This window comes from Sinocyclocheilus grahami, unplaced genomic scaffold (assembly GCF_001515645.1).
Source record: "Sinocyclocheilus grahami isolate Dianchi unplaced genomic scaffold, SAMN03320097.WGS_v1.1 scaffold10.1, whole genome shotgun sequence".
Classification (NCBI taxonomy): domain Eukaryota; kingdom Metazoa; phylum Chordata; class Actinopteri; order Cypriniformes; family Cyprinidae; genus Sinocyclocheilus; species Sinocyclocheilus grahami.
The window spans coordinates 2202498-2221001 of NW_015505189.1; the positions used below are offsets into that span (position 1 = coordinate 2202498).

At 35.3% G+C, this 18504-nt stretch overlaps 1 protein-coding gene across 1 annotated transcript; it reads left to right on the forward strand.

The window, feature by feature from the left end:
- Positions 1 to 8335: 8335 nt before the first annotated feature.
- Positions 8336 to 10243, forward strand: LOC107594660 (homeobox protein aristaless-like 4). Its single transcript, XM_016284798.1, has 2 exons — positions 8336 to 8977; positions 9905 to 10243. Exons 1-2 carry the CDS (start codon positions 8632 to 8634, stop codon positions 9916 to 9918), a joined length of 360 nt encoding a protein of 119 aa, XP_016140284.1. The 5' UTR covers positions 8336 to 8631; the 3' UTR covers positions 9919 to 10243.
- The last annotated feature ends 8261 nt before the right edge of the window (positions 10244 to 18504 follow it).

Genomic DNA, 18504 nt, shown 5'->3' on the forward strand with positions numbered 1-18504 from the left:
ATCCGTGTGCGTAACCAAATGCATTACTGTGTGGACTGTTGGTGTTAACTGATGAGGAAATTAGGATACATTACAAATCAAACGGCAAACAGCAGTATATGCTCTCTGAGCGGGCACAAATAATCAGAGCCAATCTGGGCCAAGTTCAGATTAAATGCATGACATGTATTGCACATATGCACAAGTGCATATGAAAAACTGAACTCTGGTGGGGCCTGCGCTTTATCTGAACATAGAAATGCATGTCAAGTTTGTTTGAGGGCCAATTAGTGTTGTTTATTGCCTCAGAAGGCCTGTTTGGGCTCTGGCAGAGATGCACTTCATACTAAGCATGCAGACTGTTGAAAGAAAGCAGAGATATGGGGGTAATTTAAGCACAGTGGCATCCTATTGCCTATGCCCAGGGCAAATCACTCAGACTGAGATCGATTTACAAGCACTAAAAAAAAGAGGAACTGCTTTAATGTTATTAGCCAAATTGATTAATAAAGCGTGAAGTGACTCTTCCAAATACAATGACAAAGATCATTTCCTTGCTTGTTTTTCCTGCTGTCTGTTTTAATTGCATCTGCACTGAGAGTTATTGTGAGCTGCTGTTACTGAACAAAACCATCAATTATGACTCACTTTGTCACACCACATTAATATCTTCAAATGGAAGCATCCACTGCCTTTGCCACAGGCCAGTGGCCCATGTGACCACCAATGTACTTATCAATGGTCAACTTGAAACTGCTACCATAACTCCTTAATATGTTTTGAAAAATACAAAAATAGATGACCTCCAAATTTACTTAAATAAGCCCCATTGAAAATGCTGTCAAAGGTAATTTGCTGACACAGTGACCTCTCTCATATCAGAATGACGAGATGTATGATAATGACAGAATGAAAACATAAATATTATAAAATAGGTGCAACAAGCATTAAATTTAGAGGAGAGCTAAATTTGTCAGCTTTTGGGCACATCTGTCATACATCTAATATTGTAAAAGAGACGTTTACTTGAGGGCAGAGCATATCATAAAATAATAACCCATGGCATCTCAACATACTAGACTATTTTACCTCAATGCAAACCACAAACAATAAGCAACAAATCTGCTATGCTTTATACGCAAGTTAAAAGCTTTTAGTACACATATGGTAAGGTTTTCCACAGAGCACTGTCAATAAATACAAGATTCATAACATGGCCTGAATCCATTCTTTATCTTTATGTCACAAGGTAGACTTTTGATTATAAATTTCTTGACCACACCTTTGGCGGAGCAAAACACTTTAGTCCACCTTGTGATTGCTTATTATTAAAACTTCAATGTCAGTTAACCTGATTGAGATTCAGTCAAATTGGGATGGTTTAAACTGAGACTTTTTTTTTGACTCTTTAGGCTGGGTATTTGAGTATATTGTGCAAGCCTACAAAAGCACATGTTGCACAAATTGCACTATAAATGTAGCATTTATATGGTGCATGACTTATACAAGATTAAAAAAAAGAATGAAGACAGGGCAAGAATTTAGAGAACATTGTCACAGATCACACAAAAAAAAAACATTTTTGGTGCAAAATATGCTGTGTGCAAATAATTAATTTGGCAGAATTACTCAAAAAAAAAAAAATTCAAACAAAAAAGTATCTAGTTTTAATTTATCAGCAAATTTGACAACATTTCTACCATGCAGTTTAATGTTACGCATGGTTAAGACTGAAGAATTTCTATTGTTTCTGAACAAATCATTTGACACTTAAAAACAGATGCAGTTAATTAAAGACTAACTGAGGAGGCCACACCTTTGGCGGAGCAAAACACTTTAGTCCACCTTGTGATTGCTTATTATTAAAACTTCAATGTCAGTTAACCTGATTGAGATTCAGTCAAATTGGGATGGTTTAAACTGAGACTTTTTTTTTGACTCTTTAGGCTGGGTATTTGAGTATATTGTGCAAGCCTACAAAAGCACATGTTGCACAAATTGCACTATAAATGTAGCATTTATATGGTGCATGACTTATACAAGATTAAAAAAAAGAATGAAGACAGGGCAAGAATTTAGAGAACATTGTCACAGATCACACAAAAAAAAAACATTTTTGGTGCAAAATATGCTGTGTGCAAATAATTAATTTGGCAGAATTACTCAAAAAAAAAAAATTCAAACAAAAAAGTATCTAGTTTTAATTTATCAGCAAATTTGACAACATTTCTACCATGCAGTTTAATGTTACGCATGGTTAAGACTGAAGAATTTCTATTGTTTCTGAACAAATCATTTGACACTTAAAAACAGAGGCAGTTAATTAAAGACTAACTGAGGAGATTACAAATAAAAAGAGCTAACAATTAAAAAAGAAAAATGACTAATTATGGAAACAGAATAGTAAATGTTTGCTGTAAAACTACGCGAGGTTAAATTAATGCTTTACATAAACAGTAACTTAACGACCATAAAACAATGATTATTTGGCTGGACAACAAGAAAGAAAGATTTCTTTGGAATCTTGAAAAAGATTATACGACCAAAATTAATAATGATTTACTTAAACTTTTGATGGTTTATGCATAATAAAAAAAAACTACTAATTACTGTTGCAAATACAACTTTTCCTTTCTAATATATATTTTGTATCAATAAAATGGCATGCTCAATGAGCTGAACTATTGAAGGGAGGTGGATATAAGCTTCAGTCTTCCACTTTCACTAAATAAAAAGAGCTAACAATTAAAAAAGAAAAATGACTAATTATGGAAACAGAATAGTAAATGTTTGCTGTAAAACTACGCGAGGTTAAATTAATGCTTTACATAAACAGTAACTTAACGACCATAAAACAATGATTATTTGGCTGGACAACAAGAAAGAAAGATTTCTTTGGAATCTTGAAAAAGATTATACGACCAAAATTAATAATGATTTACTTAAACTTTTGATGGTTTATGCATAATAAAAAAAAACTACTGAATTACTGTTGCAAATACAACTTTTCCTTTCTAATATATATTTTGTATCAATAAAATGGCATGCTCAATACGAGGTTAAATTAATGCTTTACATAAACAGTAACTTAACGACCATAAAACAATGATTATTTGGCTGGACAACAAGAAAGAAAGATTTCTTTGGAATCTTGAAAAAGATTATACGACCAAAATTAATAATGATTTACTTAAACTTTTGATGGTTTATGCATAATAAAAAAAACTACTGAATTACTGTTGCAAATACAACTTTTCCTTTCTAATATATATTTTGTATCAATAAAATGGCATGCTCAATGAGCTGAACTATTGAAGGGAGGTGGATATAAGCTTCAGTCTTCCACTTTCACTATATTTGCCACATATCTGTTCTCGGCTATAACTTGCATTTACAGAGCACGGTACTAATAACAAAACAATTACAGAGAATAAAAGAATGAAGCTGGGGCATGAGATACAGATGTGTATGCAAAATGATACAAAACTCTTGTTTATGTAGATTACAGATATTTGCATTGTCTAAATAATGTTCTAAAGTCTATAGAACAAACAGCCAAATTTGTCAAATGTGTGTGGATTAAAACATGTAAAATACATTACAATTAAGCAAAGAAATAATGATAATAGCAATTTGTCTCCTGCAGAAATGGAAGAATTCTGAATTGAATGGCAATCATTACAAAGGATCCATAGGGGAAGTTCTTAGGAGGAAACAAGGAGGAAATCAGGGCGTTTGAAAGCAGAGTAAATGTGAATCCACAATTCAATATAAGGTACTAGTAACCATATTACATTAACAAAAACAGCAGTTTTATAGCAGTCACTCTCATACTGTCAAAGAAAAACAATCTGAAAGCTCCAGCTATCCATAAATGCTATTTTGCAAATTCTGAAATAATTAATCAGTTGAAAGGGTGGAATGACTTATGAAAGGTGAGGGCAGAGTGTGCTCAGAATAATTTGCCCTGACATATGGATCTGTGATATATAAACTTACAAGCACCTTTTCAGCAGACTAACTGCCCTTCATATCCAATCAAATGGAGAGTGGGCTGGAAACAAAATGTGGCTGGTTCACATTTGTTCTGCTGTGGCATGTGCCCTACATGCAGCTCTGCTGAGAGGCTGATCTGTACCACAAGAAATGTCAGGTCACTGGAACACAACCTGATGCAAAAATACATGTGACATTCATGTCTACTAGTACCAGTCCACAGGGGCAGCCACATCCTGCAAGCATCATGTCACAAACACAACATTATTCCTGCACACCCTTCCTCAAGATTTTCTAACTCTATACAGTTCATCTTACTAAAGAGCCATCTGTGGAAGCAGGTTCAGATGCTTTGCTGATTTCAAGGGACTGTTTTATTCCCCATCTGGGAGGCACTGATGCCAGCTTTGTCTGTGCCAGCAGCTAGGCTTTTTCTGCAGGGTATGAGAGACTAGATAAAAACGTATAAAGCGGGCTAAACTCGTTCTGCTTTTTTAAGCGTGTAAATGACTGTTAACATGATGTGCGGACAATAAAAAGAGAGGGGCTTTTTCTATTTCAGCACAGTACAGTAAACTGTGGGTTAAGAATTATAAACGCGGCACACTGAACAAAAGATTTATAAGTGAATAAATTAGAGTCGGTAAATTAATTAGTCAGACGGAGTTGCTTTAAAACATTAAAAATGCAGTTCATACGAAAATGGATACAACTTATCTAATATAAATACATGTTTTCAATTTTTAAATTAGTGCTAAAATAAAAAAAATCATGTAAAAAGAAAACTTGGCTTTTTTTCTTTTCTTAAAAACCAGTGAAACGATTTAAATATTAATATTTAACGAACTAAATTAAGATACGTTTTTCAGATTTTTACATTTTGAATAAAAATAAAAATTTAAAAATGCAAGACCAGCAACAAATCATACTTCAAGCTATTCCAAAAAAAAGCCTGCTCTAATAAAATAATCCTATAGACACGTGGGCAGTGCCGAGACATTTTACGGCCATAAATAACTCAAGAGATAATAGCTCAAACATAAATACATATATATATATATATCCAAGAGTGTACGACATGAAAACTGAGCCTGTTCTGACGGGGCTATGTTTATCATACACGAGGGCAGTCTGAAAATCCAGACCCAAAACTTTAAACCTGAGCTAATTCAATTAAATCTAGCCCTGGGTTTGAAACGAATCTAATCAATGCACTTTTCTCTGAAAGCATGAACTGTCCTCGGAGTCTGCTCATTGCAAAATGAAAATACATCAAAATAGGCTACTTTGCATCATTCCACATTCGATTGTACACTCTGCATAAACAGGCGACCCTGGATTACATGCTTCAAACGACGCAAAATCAGTCAAGAACATGAGTTTATCTCGTAATTGGAAAATATAATAAGATAAGCCATGAGTACATGGAAATATTAAATAAATAGAACACAATTATCAAGACCATAATTACGAAATATAAAGTGAAAAAAGAATGTCTTGTTTATACAGATAATCACACACATTAAAGCTTAACTGTAAATCAGCGCTGAACCCATAAACATTACAATAAAAAATAGTCAATGTTTTATTATCAACGGCAGACAGCTGGGGTAATTAGCAGTAGAAATACTCGTCTCGATATTGTTACAATGCAAGCAACCAACTCATTGCAGAAATCCAATTAAGCTCGTATTTCCTTCAAGGATTTGGTTGCGGCAGACACAATGATCACTTCTTTTTTTAGTTCGTTCATTGATAGCGGAAGGATTGGTGTACGAGAGAACTTCAATGCAGAACCAGAAATATATATATATCCAAGAGTGTACGACATGAAAACTGAGCCTGTTCTGACGGGGCTATGTTTATCATACACGAGGGCAGTCTGAAAATCCAGACCCAAAACTTTAAACCTGAGCTAATTCAATTAAATCTAGCCCTGGGTTTGAAACGAATCTAATCAATGCACTTTTCTCTGAAAGCATGAACTGTCCTCGGAGTCTGCTCATTGCAAAATGAAAATACATCAAAATAGGCTACTTTGCATCATTCCACATTCGATTGTACACTCTGCATAAACAGGCGACCCTGGATTACATGCTTCAAACGACGCAAAATCAGTCAAGAACATGAGTTTATCTCGTAATTGGAAAATATCATAAGATAAGCCATGAGTACATGGAAATATTAAATAAATAGAACACAATGATCAAGACCATAATTACGAAATATAAAGTGAAAAAACAATGTCTTGTTTATACAGATAATCACACATTAAAGCTTAACTGTAAATCAGCGCTGAACCCATAAACATTACAATAAAAAATAGTCAATGTTTTATTATCAACGGCAGACAGCTGGGGTAATTAGCAGTAGAAATACTCGTCTCGATATTGTTACAATGCAAGCAACCAACTCATTGCAGAAATCCAATTAAGCTCGTATTTCCTTCAAGGATTTGGTTGCGGCAGACACAATGATCACTTCTTTTTTTAGTTCGTTCATTGATAGCGGAAGGATTGGTGTACGAGAGAACTTCAATGCAGAACCAGAAATAAATGCTCTATTGAATTTGATTAAGGAACGCAGCTTTTGCTGACACTGTTTTATGACGCTCTTCATTTCCCCTCAATAACGTTCTCAGCTAAAAAGTGCTGCTTTTTAATGCCACCGAATACAAACACTAATGTAGATCGCTTAAAAATGAAGACGCCAAAAATAATATTTTAATTAAGCCATCACACGATAATAATAATAAATACAAAAATAACAGAAGCAAAACAAACAATATCTATATTTTAATAATATTGGACACAGGTTGCTGAGAAGAAAATAAAATGCATTTTTAACGAATTACTCAGTTTCACTTTGCTGAATCAGTTCGGCATCAGACATGGCCCTGCGTACTGACATTGCTGGATATGTTTAGGATGTGTAGTTTAGCCAGATTTGCTATCTTGCCCAGGCTTCCCCTCTGCTTTTCATATTCTAAATTAATGCAGGCCTGCTTTACCATAGGACTACGCTATCACCGTCTCTTGAGTTATTTAGTTATTATGCATGATGTCGTAGGCTACTTACAGACATTAAAGCAACTGCAAAATCTTACAATAAATTAGATGTCACATGCTGTTTACTCGCATCGTTACCTAACCAATTTAAAAGGCTGGCTCGAATAGCTTGTTGTTGCTGAAAGAAATCTGGATAAAGAAACTTAGCAGGCCTTATAAAAAATTTTGGTTGCTGCATACAAATTAAAAGACATCTCATAAACCAAAAATATCCTGACCATGAATAGGCCTCGGAACCTGGAAACCATTCTTCTGTCTACTGTGGTTTCGGATTAACAGTGTTTTAATAATCTCTAATTTAGGATCAAATTAAGAACCTGCAAAGGTCACATTAGTTTACATTAGTAAACTATTAGTGTTGCTAATGTTCGATTGATGGCAGGAGTGAGCATCGGATATTTAGTATCATCACTTTTTCTCCATTTTTTTTTTTATGTACCCCCGACTGACGGTTGCCGAAGAGAAAAAAAATTGCATAATTATATGACAAAAAAGTGCTGCAACGTCATAATTTTTTTACAGCCACTAGACCAAATACATTATGAACACGTCATAATGGGCAACATGTTTTTTTTTTAGCAAGGATTATTATAGAATTAGAATGAGAAAAATGTGAAAGCTACAACATTCGTCATTTTTTCTTGGATACTACTTTATGCTGATTGTTAGACACCAAATAATAAGATCCGATACCAACATGAAACACGATATAATGTTTGCAGTGAGAAAAAAAGGGACTGTCAAAATACAATTTAGTGACAAGTTCTACTCTGGCTTGAATCTAAGTCAATAGAGATAGCATAGAAATTAAAATGATTTAAATGCACTAAAACTACATTAAATCGATGGCAATATATGATGCCAAACGTGGTATCAGAACAGAATGATCACCACAAACTTGTTTATAAAGATAAAAACGTCAGTTAAAGTGAGAAAGGATTTGTAACATAAAAGAAAAAAAACACAAGAGTCTAACAATGAAAACACATAAGTGGCTAATACACAATAAACATATAAACCCAGATCTAGCCGTTTTCTTTGTTGGCAAGACTAAGTTTAGTTAAAAAGCATTGCGAATCAGCCATTAAATTGCTCCCTCCGTGTTGCCCTTCACATTCAATAAGTTACATATTTCATATCCTAATGACATTAATGTCATGTGTTAAGTCCCCCCACATATTTCCAACAAAACATTTTTTCTTCTTAGCAAAGGTCTGACCTCACCCATTCATTTCATCTACATAATAACCGAGGAGAGGTCTTGACGTGTCTATACCGAGAAGATCTGGGCTGCATCTTCAGAAGACGCATTTTTCGTTCCTCCTCTAACTTTAAGGGGGCTTTTTAGCTTTTGGGTAGCTATCCGTTTCTGGAAAACATCTGAATCATTTTATAACCAAAGCCAGCTGCTGCACAAGTCTATGCGTGCGTGTGTGAGTGTGCGTGTATGTGTGTATTCGTTTTGTATGAGGAAGAGGGAGAGAGTGTTAAGAGTATCTGAACGCTTTGCTCTCCAAAAAGGAAAGAAAGAAAGGGGGGGGATCGCTTGGACTTCTTTTTCTTCCCGAAACGTTTTTTTTTTGTAGGAATGAACGCAGAGACGTGCGTTTCATACTGCGAAATGACATCCATGGATTCATATTATAGCCCATCTGCACCGCAAGGTAGGGATCACCAGGCGAACCCTTTCAGGACATTCCAGGCGAGTGACACCAAATACAGCCCCGCTTTCTTGACCAACAAAGGTCAGGCGTACGGGGAGAAATCTGGGAGCCTGTTCCAGCAGGAATGCCAGTCATTGGATGCCACTGCTGGGGAAGGCACCTTTAACAAATACCACCTCTTCATGCAGAGGTCCTCCTGCAAAACTCCCCCAGACAGCAGCAAACTCCAGCAGGAAAGCGGACACAACGGAGGACTCATCGCGTGTTATGGTGAGTTTAAAAGGAAGCATTTGTAAAACAGTCTTAGCACGCAGAGAGAAGCAACTCAAGATTTTCCACCTTGAAATAAACGCAGAGCCAAAGTGCAAGCAGATTCTAGTACGCGTAGCATTCATCTGCAATGATACTCATGTTTTTATGACTCTGTTAAAACAGGATAATCTGCAAAGCCCTTCAATAAAAAGCTACAATTAGACCAGGTTATTCATATTGATAATCACATCAGAGTAAAGTCCATCTGTAGGCTAATATTTACAAAGCAAATGCAATGGACTTCACAACTTAATACCAATATAACATAGCTCAGCTATCACAGTAACACAATTAGGAAGATGCATAACCTCCCCGGCTATCACATTTGACCTTTGAAGACCGAATTAAATTATATGTAATGCGATAATCTGAATTACAATACTTAATACTTTGAATCAGACAGTTGAATTAACACATTTCGGAAGGCAAACGCAACTAATTATATACGCTTTTACAAGTTGTCTATGGCACATTGAGTGTTTTGACATTTTCTCTGACATGATTGCAGGCTCGGATCTGTACACCAATATGAAAACCCATCTAGGCTAACAAACCAAGACCAAAACCAATTCTAATAGATATGCAAGCGCGTACTCCTGCACAAAGAAAGTTAAGTGATGTGCATTATAAGGAATTAGCTGTATTCAATAAAATATTTGAAAATGCCATATAAATTAATTAAAATGTTAGTGTAAAAAATCGAAGGCTTTGGAATGAAAATTGAACTAGCATACTAAATCAAAACACTTCTTTAACCAATAGGGTACTGAAAAGCATCAGTAATAAACTAGAGTTATTTCATCTTCTATAATTGTATGTTTAAAAAAAGAAGAAGAAAAGAAAAGAAAAAAGAAACCCACAAATTTCTTTTTCAACACGTTCTAGCAATCTGTAGATAAAGCTATTCGTGGATGGAAACGGCCCTGAGGACATGTAAAGGAAGCAGCATTAGATACATGAGAACTTTTCTCAGGGTTCCCGTCCTTTGATATCCATCACTATCTCATGCTATTTAATAATAACCTTATTATAAATAAATAAAATAAAATAATAAAATAAAAATAAAGAGACTAAAATAAGAGGGAAATAGGAGGGACACGAAAGCCAAAGAGCTGGTAGCGGTAGCCCATAATGAGGTTGGAAAAATGTTTCAATGTGTCCATAAAAAGTCTTCTGCAAATGTTTGTTTTAGTTAATGCAGTTTTAACAATGGACATATTTTAAACTGACACTAATGTGCTTGAGATTAAACGAATTTGATCAATTTAACAAGCTGTCTGGAGCTTAAAATATTAGAAAACAGGCTTATAATCACTAAAGCCATTTCTAAGACTGCAATGTTCCAAAGTAATAATATTTCAAAAACAACACCAACAAAAATACGGGAAAAAAAAAAAAAAAAATGGTTGGAAAATGCCTCATACCGATATACAATTACAAATAAATATCATAACAGTAAGAAAAAATGCATATATATATATATATATATATATATATATATATATATATATATATATATATACACACACACACACACACACACACACACACACACACAATAGAATAGAATAATCATTCAGGATACCAGAAAAACACACAACACTGGCTGCAATAAGAAAGGGCAAAAAGAATATGCTAACCACACTATATCTCAGTCTGTTACAGGCCTAAGATCTGTGTCCTCCGGAAAAGGCTATTTCTAATGGAGGCAAACCGCAATACGTGTTCATCTTTTAGCTTTAGTTGTCAGAAAGGTTTGAGGACCAGCATTGTGAAAGAGATCTAAAGAACATGACAAGATTATTGTTAGTGAAAACAACGAAGAGAGAAAAAAATCATTCAAAAAGCAGCAGAACCAGCAGCAACACAACAACAACGGCATTATTAGTAACACTTTTTATATACTAATTAAGTAGGCTAATTGTGATCGCATTCATATTTTCATAACGAGCGAATACAAACAGCTGCAGGCGACGCGCTGCATAATAAACGGATGACGCAGCGAGATACCGACATACATTAGATTTAATAATGGTCTGTTGTGCAGATGTTGTCAAATAAAATACTATTTCCCAAACTAATCAAAACCTCTTTGACAGGGAAAAAAAACAAAAAACAGAACCTTACAAGCGAATGGCAAAATTAGCTCGTTTAATTTTAAGTTAAGATGTTTTAATAGGAAACACTTTACAATAACTTCAATACGTCTTTATTAATATAACATGATGTGATGCCTAACAGACCAGCTGTTGATTTAGATTTATAAAGGCCTATAAACAGATATTTAAATCGGATATGAAATTAAATGTAATGACATTTCAAAATATACTAATGTACATTACCAAGTGCCTATTATGCATTAATGTTTGTTCATAAATGAAAGCTATTATAAAGTGTTACTTTGTGGTGGGAGGAAGAGCAGTTCCAATTAATCTTTCAGCACATAATCAATAATTGATCTGCTCACAAGATATAAGCTGGCTGAAGGTAACAGAAAAACAGGGGGGAAAACACTTGTCTGTTTAAAAAATAATAATAATTGGATGTCTATGTAGAACATGTAATGCTTATTGAAATCAGTTACAAGAAGTGGTGATATTTTTATCAGTATCCTGCTCTGTTCATGACTATTTGTAAATGGCTGCTGTAGAATCCATGCCTTTGGTTGCATCCTGTAAAAAAACAGCATCTCAAAATCTCAGTTCTAAGGATTAGTTTATTTCTCAATAAGGGATAATAAATGCATCATGTAATTGATCTAGAGGTTAGTAAAAACTGAGTAACTGACTTCAATTGAAAACACGTTTCATCCATTTCTACACAGATGATGACTGTTTGTGTGCTATATTTATGATATTAATATGTTTGCAACGGACATATGTAACTGCTGAAAGCTGCCACAAACATAACCCTTTTAAGACAATATGTTGATCATATAATTAGGAAAAGCAACTTTGAAGCACAAAGAATAATAATCCATTCTGATGAGGTTGGCCGATACAGATAACTACCTTTCATTAGGGCAATGAAATTACAAAATTGTGTCTAATTTGAAGGACCATTAGGATTATCACATAGTAAATCATAATATAATATTCAGATTTGCATTTGATTTACAAGAACTTGTTAAAAGGTAATGATTCATTTTGTTCTGAAGAGACATCATTACAGCATCTCACAAAGAGCGACATACAAAATGTCCTGCCAGAGAAATTTGTTAGGCCAAAATGAAAGTTGCTTAGGCCCATTTTGTGTGTCGTGATTTTATGAGGTGTGATGCCTAAAGCGAAAATACAAGAAGTTAAACCATGATACTTACCAGCCTCAAGCGTAGCTTACTTACTAATTCTGAGCCGCAGTCACAGACTAGACTTGCATCAATGTCACAGCTCTCCTGGGCATGACTATTTTGTCGAAGAGGGTATGTGGTTTTCAAAACAAGCTTTTAAGTAATTCCTCCTCGGTGGTCAGCACCAATAACAAAAGAAAACAACACTTTTAAAAAGGAAGCCCTTCATCACCTCTTCAGTGAAACCCCAATTTTACCACACCATTAGCTAACACGAACACTACAATTGTCCTTACAAAAAAGATTAGAAATGTAGGTCAGATGTAAATGGACAAGGTTCATGTTAATGGAGACTAAGCCCAAAACCAAAGGGAGTCCGTGAAATGTCAAAGGATGATGACTTCATACAACCTTGTAAAACAAATGCCTTGGACTAATACACAACGCGTCACCATCACGGCATTTGCATTTGGCTTGAGAGGTTAATGAAAGGGCTCACATAAACTTATGGTAATATCAACATTAAACGCATCAATTAAGCATGCACTCGCACAACACACATATCCCTTTTATATCATGTCATGGTGAACAAGGTATTTAAGCATTTCAGTATTATTACAGCCCGTTGATAGTTGACGTTTTAATAAACTACAAAGTATTTATGGGCTAAAATATTTGCAGTACAAGAAGTTGGCAGTTTATCAGTTAAGAAATGATGATGGCTTGATTGACAATCTTGTACAACAGGCAGCATCATGACTTGTTTGGTTTCGTCACTGCTTCTTTTTCAGTATTGTTCTGTATTTTGGTGGTTGTGTGAACCAGTAAGGCTCAAGTTTGCTCATATAGTTTATCTACTGGCTCTGATGAGAGCAATGTCAAGACACAAAATGGCAGAATTGAAAGTATTTTGTCCGATCAGTGTTTGAGAAAACCTGTGTGCAAAATAATAGTTAGTGATTACATTCAATTTCAATAAGACTTTTGATATTCCTAGTGTGTGTATGACTGTTTTCATATATTCTTCTTGCTTGCAAACCTTTTTAAGCACTCTCAGTAAATCTAGCAAACTATGTTTTTTTTATGAGTGTTTGGCCGATATGATGAATACCTATATGAAAGGAAGTAGCTCAGCTGCATTTCTATAATGAGCCTTTTTTTCCTGTTGTAAAACACAATTAAATACTGCAGGTAGGGATAAAAAGAAAAAGTATCAAAATGTTCTAAAAATTGCCAGAATTCTTTTGGGTGTTCACTTTTTTCAGTCCCCTTTGTCATAGAAATAAATAAAAGAAAATCATATAAATAAAAAATAAGACATACTGTATATTTTGACACACACTAAACAAATAATAGTTCGATTTGTCGTACTGAAATGCCTGAAGAACATCCGTAACTGCTTTAATTTACACTACATCTGAAATACCAAAATGCTATATTAAATGAATGATAACAATTGTGTGAATTATTAACATGCATTATATGAATTTGCTTAAGGACTTACAATGTCTATAGTGCTGCAATAGTACAAAATTAACGATAACACAACTATTAACTAAATATCACCATGTAAACCAATAAACATCAAAATATCACTTACAAGGTATTACAGTCAAAGAACAAAATTTGCATTTCATAGGAGATGAAGTCCGTTTCAGCAAAGAACAAGCATACTGGATCATAAAGTCACAGAGGTTCTGCACAACGAGGGAAAAAGGCAAATTCCCATAGTCTGTTGATCTAAGGAGAGGTGACAAGGACTTGGGATCATTTTACCAGTTAGCTCAAAATTTGGCTTTACAGTTTACATTAGCCTCAGTCTGCTTGCCTAAACGTGGCACACCGGCAGCACGCTTCAAAGACAAGGCCTCCATTTAAACAGCATAATCAAACCCCAGTAGATTCCTTAATGGGTCCTCAACTACTAGTGAATGACTGAGCATTTGAGGCACAAGCAAATTTTTGAAGCAAACCTTCATTTGGAAATGTGTTGCTTTAATTCTCAAATATTGATTTGGAACTTATTTATAACATGAAATGTAGACACACATACTTAAATAATTTATTTAGTTTTTTTGTAGGGATAGTTCCCAAAAAGATGAAAATGTTGTCACTTACACAACCTAATGTTGTACACATTGTGCTACAATTAACAGTAGACTCCGTTGACTTTAATATGTTTTCCACAGAATTCAAGTCAGTCGTGAGTTAAAAATGTAAGGGTGAGTAAATTACAGGATGTTCAAAAAAATGTTAAATGTTTCTGAAGATTTTAAGACTCATATGTCTTTATGCTACATTAGCTTTGGGCTCTTTTCTGTATTTTATTTATTTTTTTCTTTCTTGACAATCTTAATCCTAACCCAAATAATCTAAACGACAGCATTCCATAGTGCTTGTTAACTACAGCACCGCTCCAGTGTAGTTTCTAATGCCATCCAGGAGATTCCAGACTTTACTGATGATTTGGGAAATGCAATGTCCACTGCTAAACCAACAAAAGGGTACAAAATAGCACAATAAAAAATAAAAAGAGAGAGCAGTACAAGGCAAGCTGTTGCAACATATTTAAAGTGATTTAATTCTGTAACCCTTGCACCAGAAAATTGCTCACTAAAAACTGTGATATATTTGTGCCCAATGATGTTCCAAAAGAAAAGCCACAGCCGAAATCACCAAAATACTGCACTTACACAGAGTACTTTAACTCCCTATATTTTTCAGAAAACCACCAAATCTGATCTCTCCGTAATCATAATTGCTGGAAAGGCAGCAACCTAACCAACTGGTGTTTGTAAAACCAGCAAAGATACCCTGTGTTTTCTTTTTGACAGTGCATATGGATTCAAACTGCATTTGATAAACTCATCCTCAGGTTTTAGCAGTCTTGAGTTCAAATACTTTTGCCTCGACACTCCAAGAGAGTCCGACGAGCTGAGCGAGCTGTGATTTATCGCAAGAAGCAGCTTAAAGGAAATGCTGTGTTTTCTTGCCCAGCATGTGCTCTTTGCTGCAGCCTGGGATAAATCGTCCTTTAGGACTAGTGGTGTGTTTGGACTTCTCTGTGGATACCTATCAGATTCTCACTACCGGGCTTTTTTTTCAGTCAGCACCAGCTGAGACACAACTCTCCCTCTGAAACAACTACCGTCTTATGAGTCACACAGTTCACTCTGAAGTCCGAATCTAACAAGAATGAGAGGTGACCCCTAAAACATAAAGCAAGTCAAAGGAGGAGACAGTCCCTGTGGTTTTGTCGCGCTATGTTTAGAATCGAGTTGCTGTTGTCACATCTGCCTTTGAGTATGTGATTTGCTCTGGTTTTGCAAATGGATGCATGTGCAGACATTTACTAATGAGGCTCCATCTCTACTAATATCTTGTGGTGTCACGCTCACAATCACCAATAAAAAATAAATAAAAAAATCGTTCACCGTTTCCATATGCTACCAGCCGGAGCCACTCTTCATATCACAACCTATCAATCTCTCCTTGGCCGTGTCCGTCTGAAGAGCCTGAAATAATTAGATAGCGGAAGGGAAGTTCAGACTGTTGGCCTGGCTTCAGAGCACAAAGCTGCATATTACAATTCAATCCATATTTTAAACACCGAAAACAAACCTAATTACAGATAAAAATAAAAAGCTTAGATGAGCAAATGGCCTTCTCTAATTTCCTTTACAATTTGCTTTCAGTCATAATAGAGATGAAATCCGGCCCAACAATGTCTTATTTATGCGTTTGAATTTTTTTGAACTTTTTCAGGGGCTTTGGCATATTTCACCATTAACCCTTCACAGAGACCCCAGGTAGCCTAATTTATAGTGTTTCTTTTATTTGCCTGCTGCTGACCCCAACAATCAGATTCTGCAAAAAAGCATAGAGGATGTCCTGCCGCTTTACAGCTAGTTAAATTACACTTTGATGTGTTCCCCCGTTTTCAGCTGGTACTAAATGACTGCCCCTAGTAAAGATCTGACCCTTGCTAACTCATGAGGTCGAGCACCCACATCCTACAAAGCCAGGAACCACTGGCGTCTCTCATCGAAGGCAAGGCACCTTTTTAGTGCGAGTGGGTCTGGAACCACTGTGTGAGCCATTCATGCATATTTTATGAAAATATATAGTGGTGCCCTTTTCTCATGATTTATAGGATATATCAAATGGTGACCTATTTGAAGATATTTTTACTCTGGAGTCAGAGGTAAAAGGAGATGCTGTAAAATGGGTTTACAAGTCCCATTCTTGCTGCGCATACAGGTGTGAATCTACTCAGGTTAAAAAGCCAATTAGTCTTTTTCCTGAACCTCACCGTCTCCTAACCTGGAGCTGAACTTCTTGTCCTGCCCTGGCAACTTCTGAGGTGAAAAAAGCCCTCCACGTTGGTACAGCACTGCTGTTATAATACTTATTGGCAAATTTAGTGAGGCATTGACATTAGAAATCAGATTAGATGTCATGTCTGTCTTACCTCATTGCATTGGAAAAGTAAAGGACTTCACACATCCCTCACTCTGTAAGCAAGCAAAAAAAACGGATGTGCAGTTTTGGAATCAGTGTTATAAAAGCTGACGCACAGATAATTAAATGGAAAACACAAAAACAATTATATGTCCACATGGAAAATGCAATTATAAATAGAAAAAACTGTCACCTGAAGAGAAATAAAATCCCACGCTGCCAAATCTTTCAAAAACATACTACATGACATACATTATATTTAATGCAACCTACACTAATGTTTAAAAGTTTGGGGTCAGTAAGATTTTATTTTTTTACTACATTTATTCTGCAATGACACAAATTGTTTAAAAGGCATTTATAATGACAGTAAAGCCATTTATAATGTTACAAAATAATTCTATTTAAATTAAATGATGTTCTTTTGAGCGTTGTTCAAAGAATTATGAAAAAATGCATCACTGTTTAAAAAATATATATATTTAGCAACACAACTGTTTTTAACACTGATAATAGAAAGAAATGCTTCTTGACACCAATATCAAACCAGCATATTAGAATGATTTCTGAAGGATCATGTGAGACTGAAGACTGGAGTAATGGTTGCTTAAAATGCAGCTTTGTCATCCTAGGAATAAATTTAATTTTTAAAAAATATTAAAATAGAAAACAGTTATTTTAAAATGTAATAATATAATCACGATATTACTGTTTATACTATCTTGCTATCCTTGTTAAAAGACTTTGTCTTTGTTCAAATACATAAAAAAAAAGAAAATCATACAGACTCCAAACCTTTGAATGGCAGTGTACATCAGACATTCAAAAACATTTTTACAAATCTAAAATATGTAATGTATAATCAGAAAAATCTGTGGTCAGTAGCAATGGATACATATATACTGGTATACACAAATACAAGATCTACAAAAATGGCAACCCATTACTCAGTTTGATCTAGCAAACTGAGTAATAGGTACTGCACCAAGTTTCAAAATTAGCCTCTAGCTATGCGTGCAAAAAACAAAAAAACAGTGAATATATTCCTTGTTCTGAATTTATGCTATTGCAGGCAGTGCCAGAAAGTCAGTTTGGATAATATTCGAAACACTTTATTTCTTCAGTGCTGCTAAAATAATGGTCTCATTTGCATTCACTGGACAATGTAGGAGATTTTTTTGGTGTTGTCACCAGTGGCAGACATTTTTCCTAAAGACAAATATGATATCGTGAAAATTCTGTGTGACAGCACCACAAACAGGGTTAAACAGCAGGATCATGTTCAGCTCTGCACTTTTGTTGCAATCTTCATCCTCCACCCCCCTCAGAGCTCCAGTTCAAAACTTTTCTATGCTGACAGAAACATTTTGCCATGAGATTTCTTGCCTAGAAGGAAGGTCATGTTACTCACCCATATGGTGGAGCTACAGGGGCAGCCAAGTCTCTGTTCACCTTGAGCAACGGAGAGCCTGGGGTGAACCCTTGGTGGACTATGAAACTGTCACAATACTCTAGGTCTGCCGAAAGCCTTCAGTGACACAGAGTATAAACAAAAGACTTTGATCGCTAGGCGCTGATTTCAAACAGGCTGTCAGCTTTTCCGTGTGGGGGCAAGAGGCGTGAGGCATATGAAGGGACAAGCTGAAAATATTTATGTTTGAGTAAATACGCTGCTCCCACTTGCTTAACAAGATGTGTCAGTCCTGGGAAAGAGGCAATGTGGGAGCCATTATAC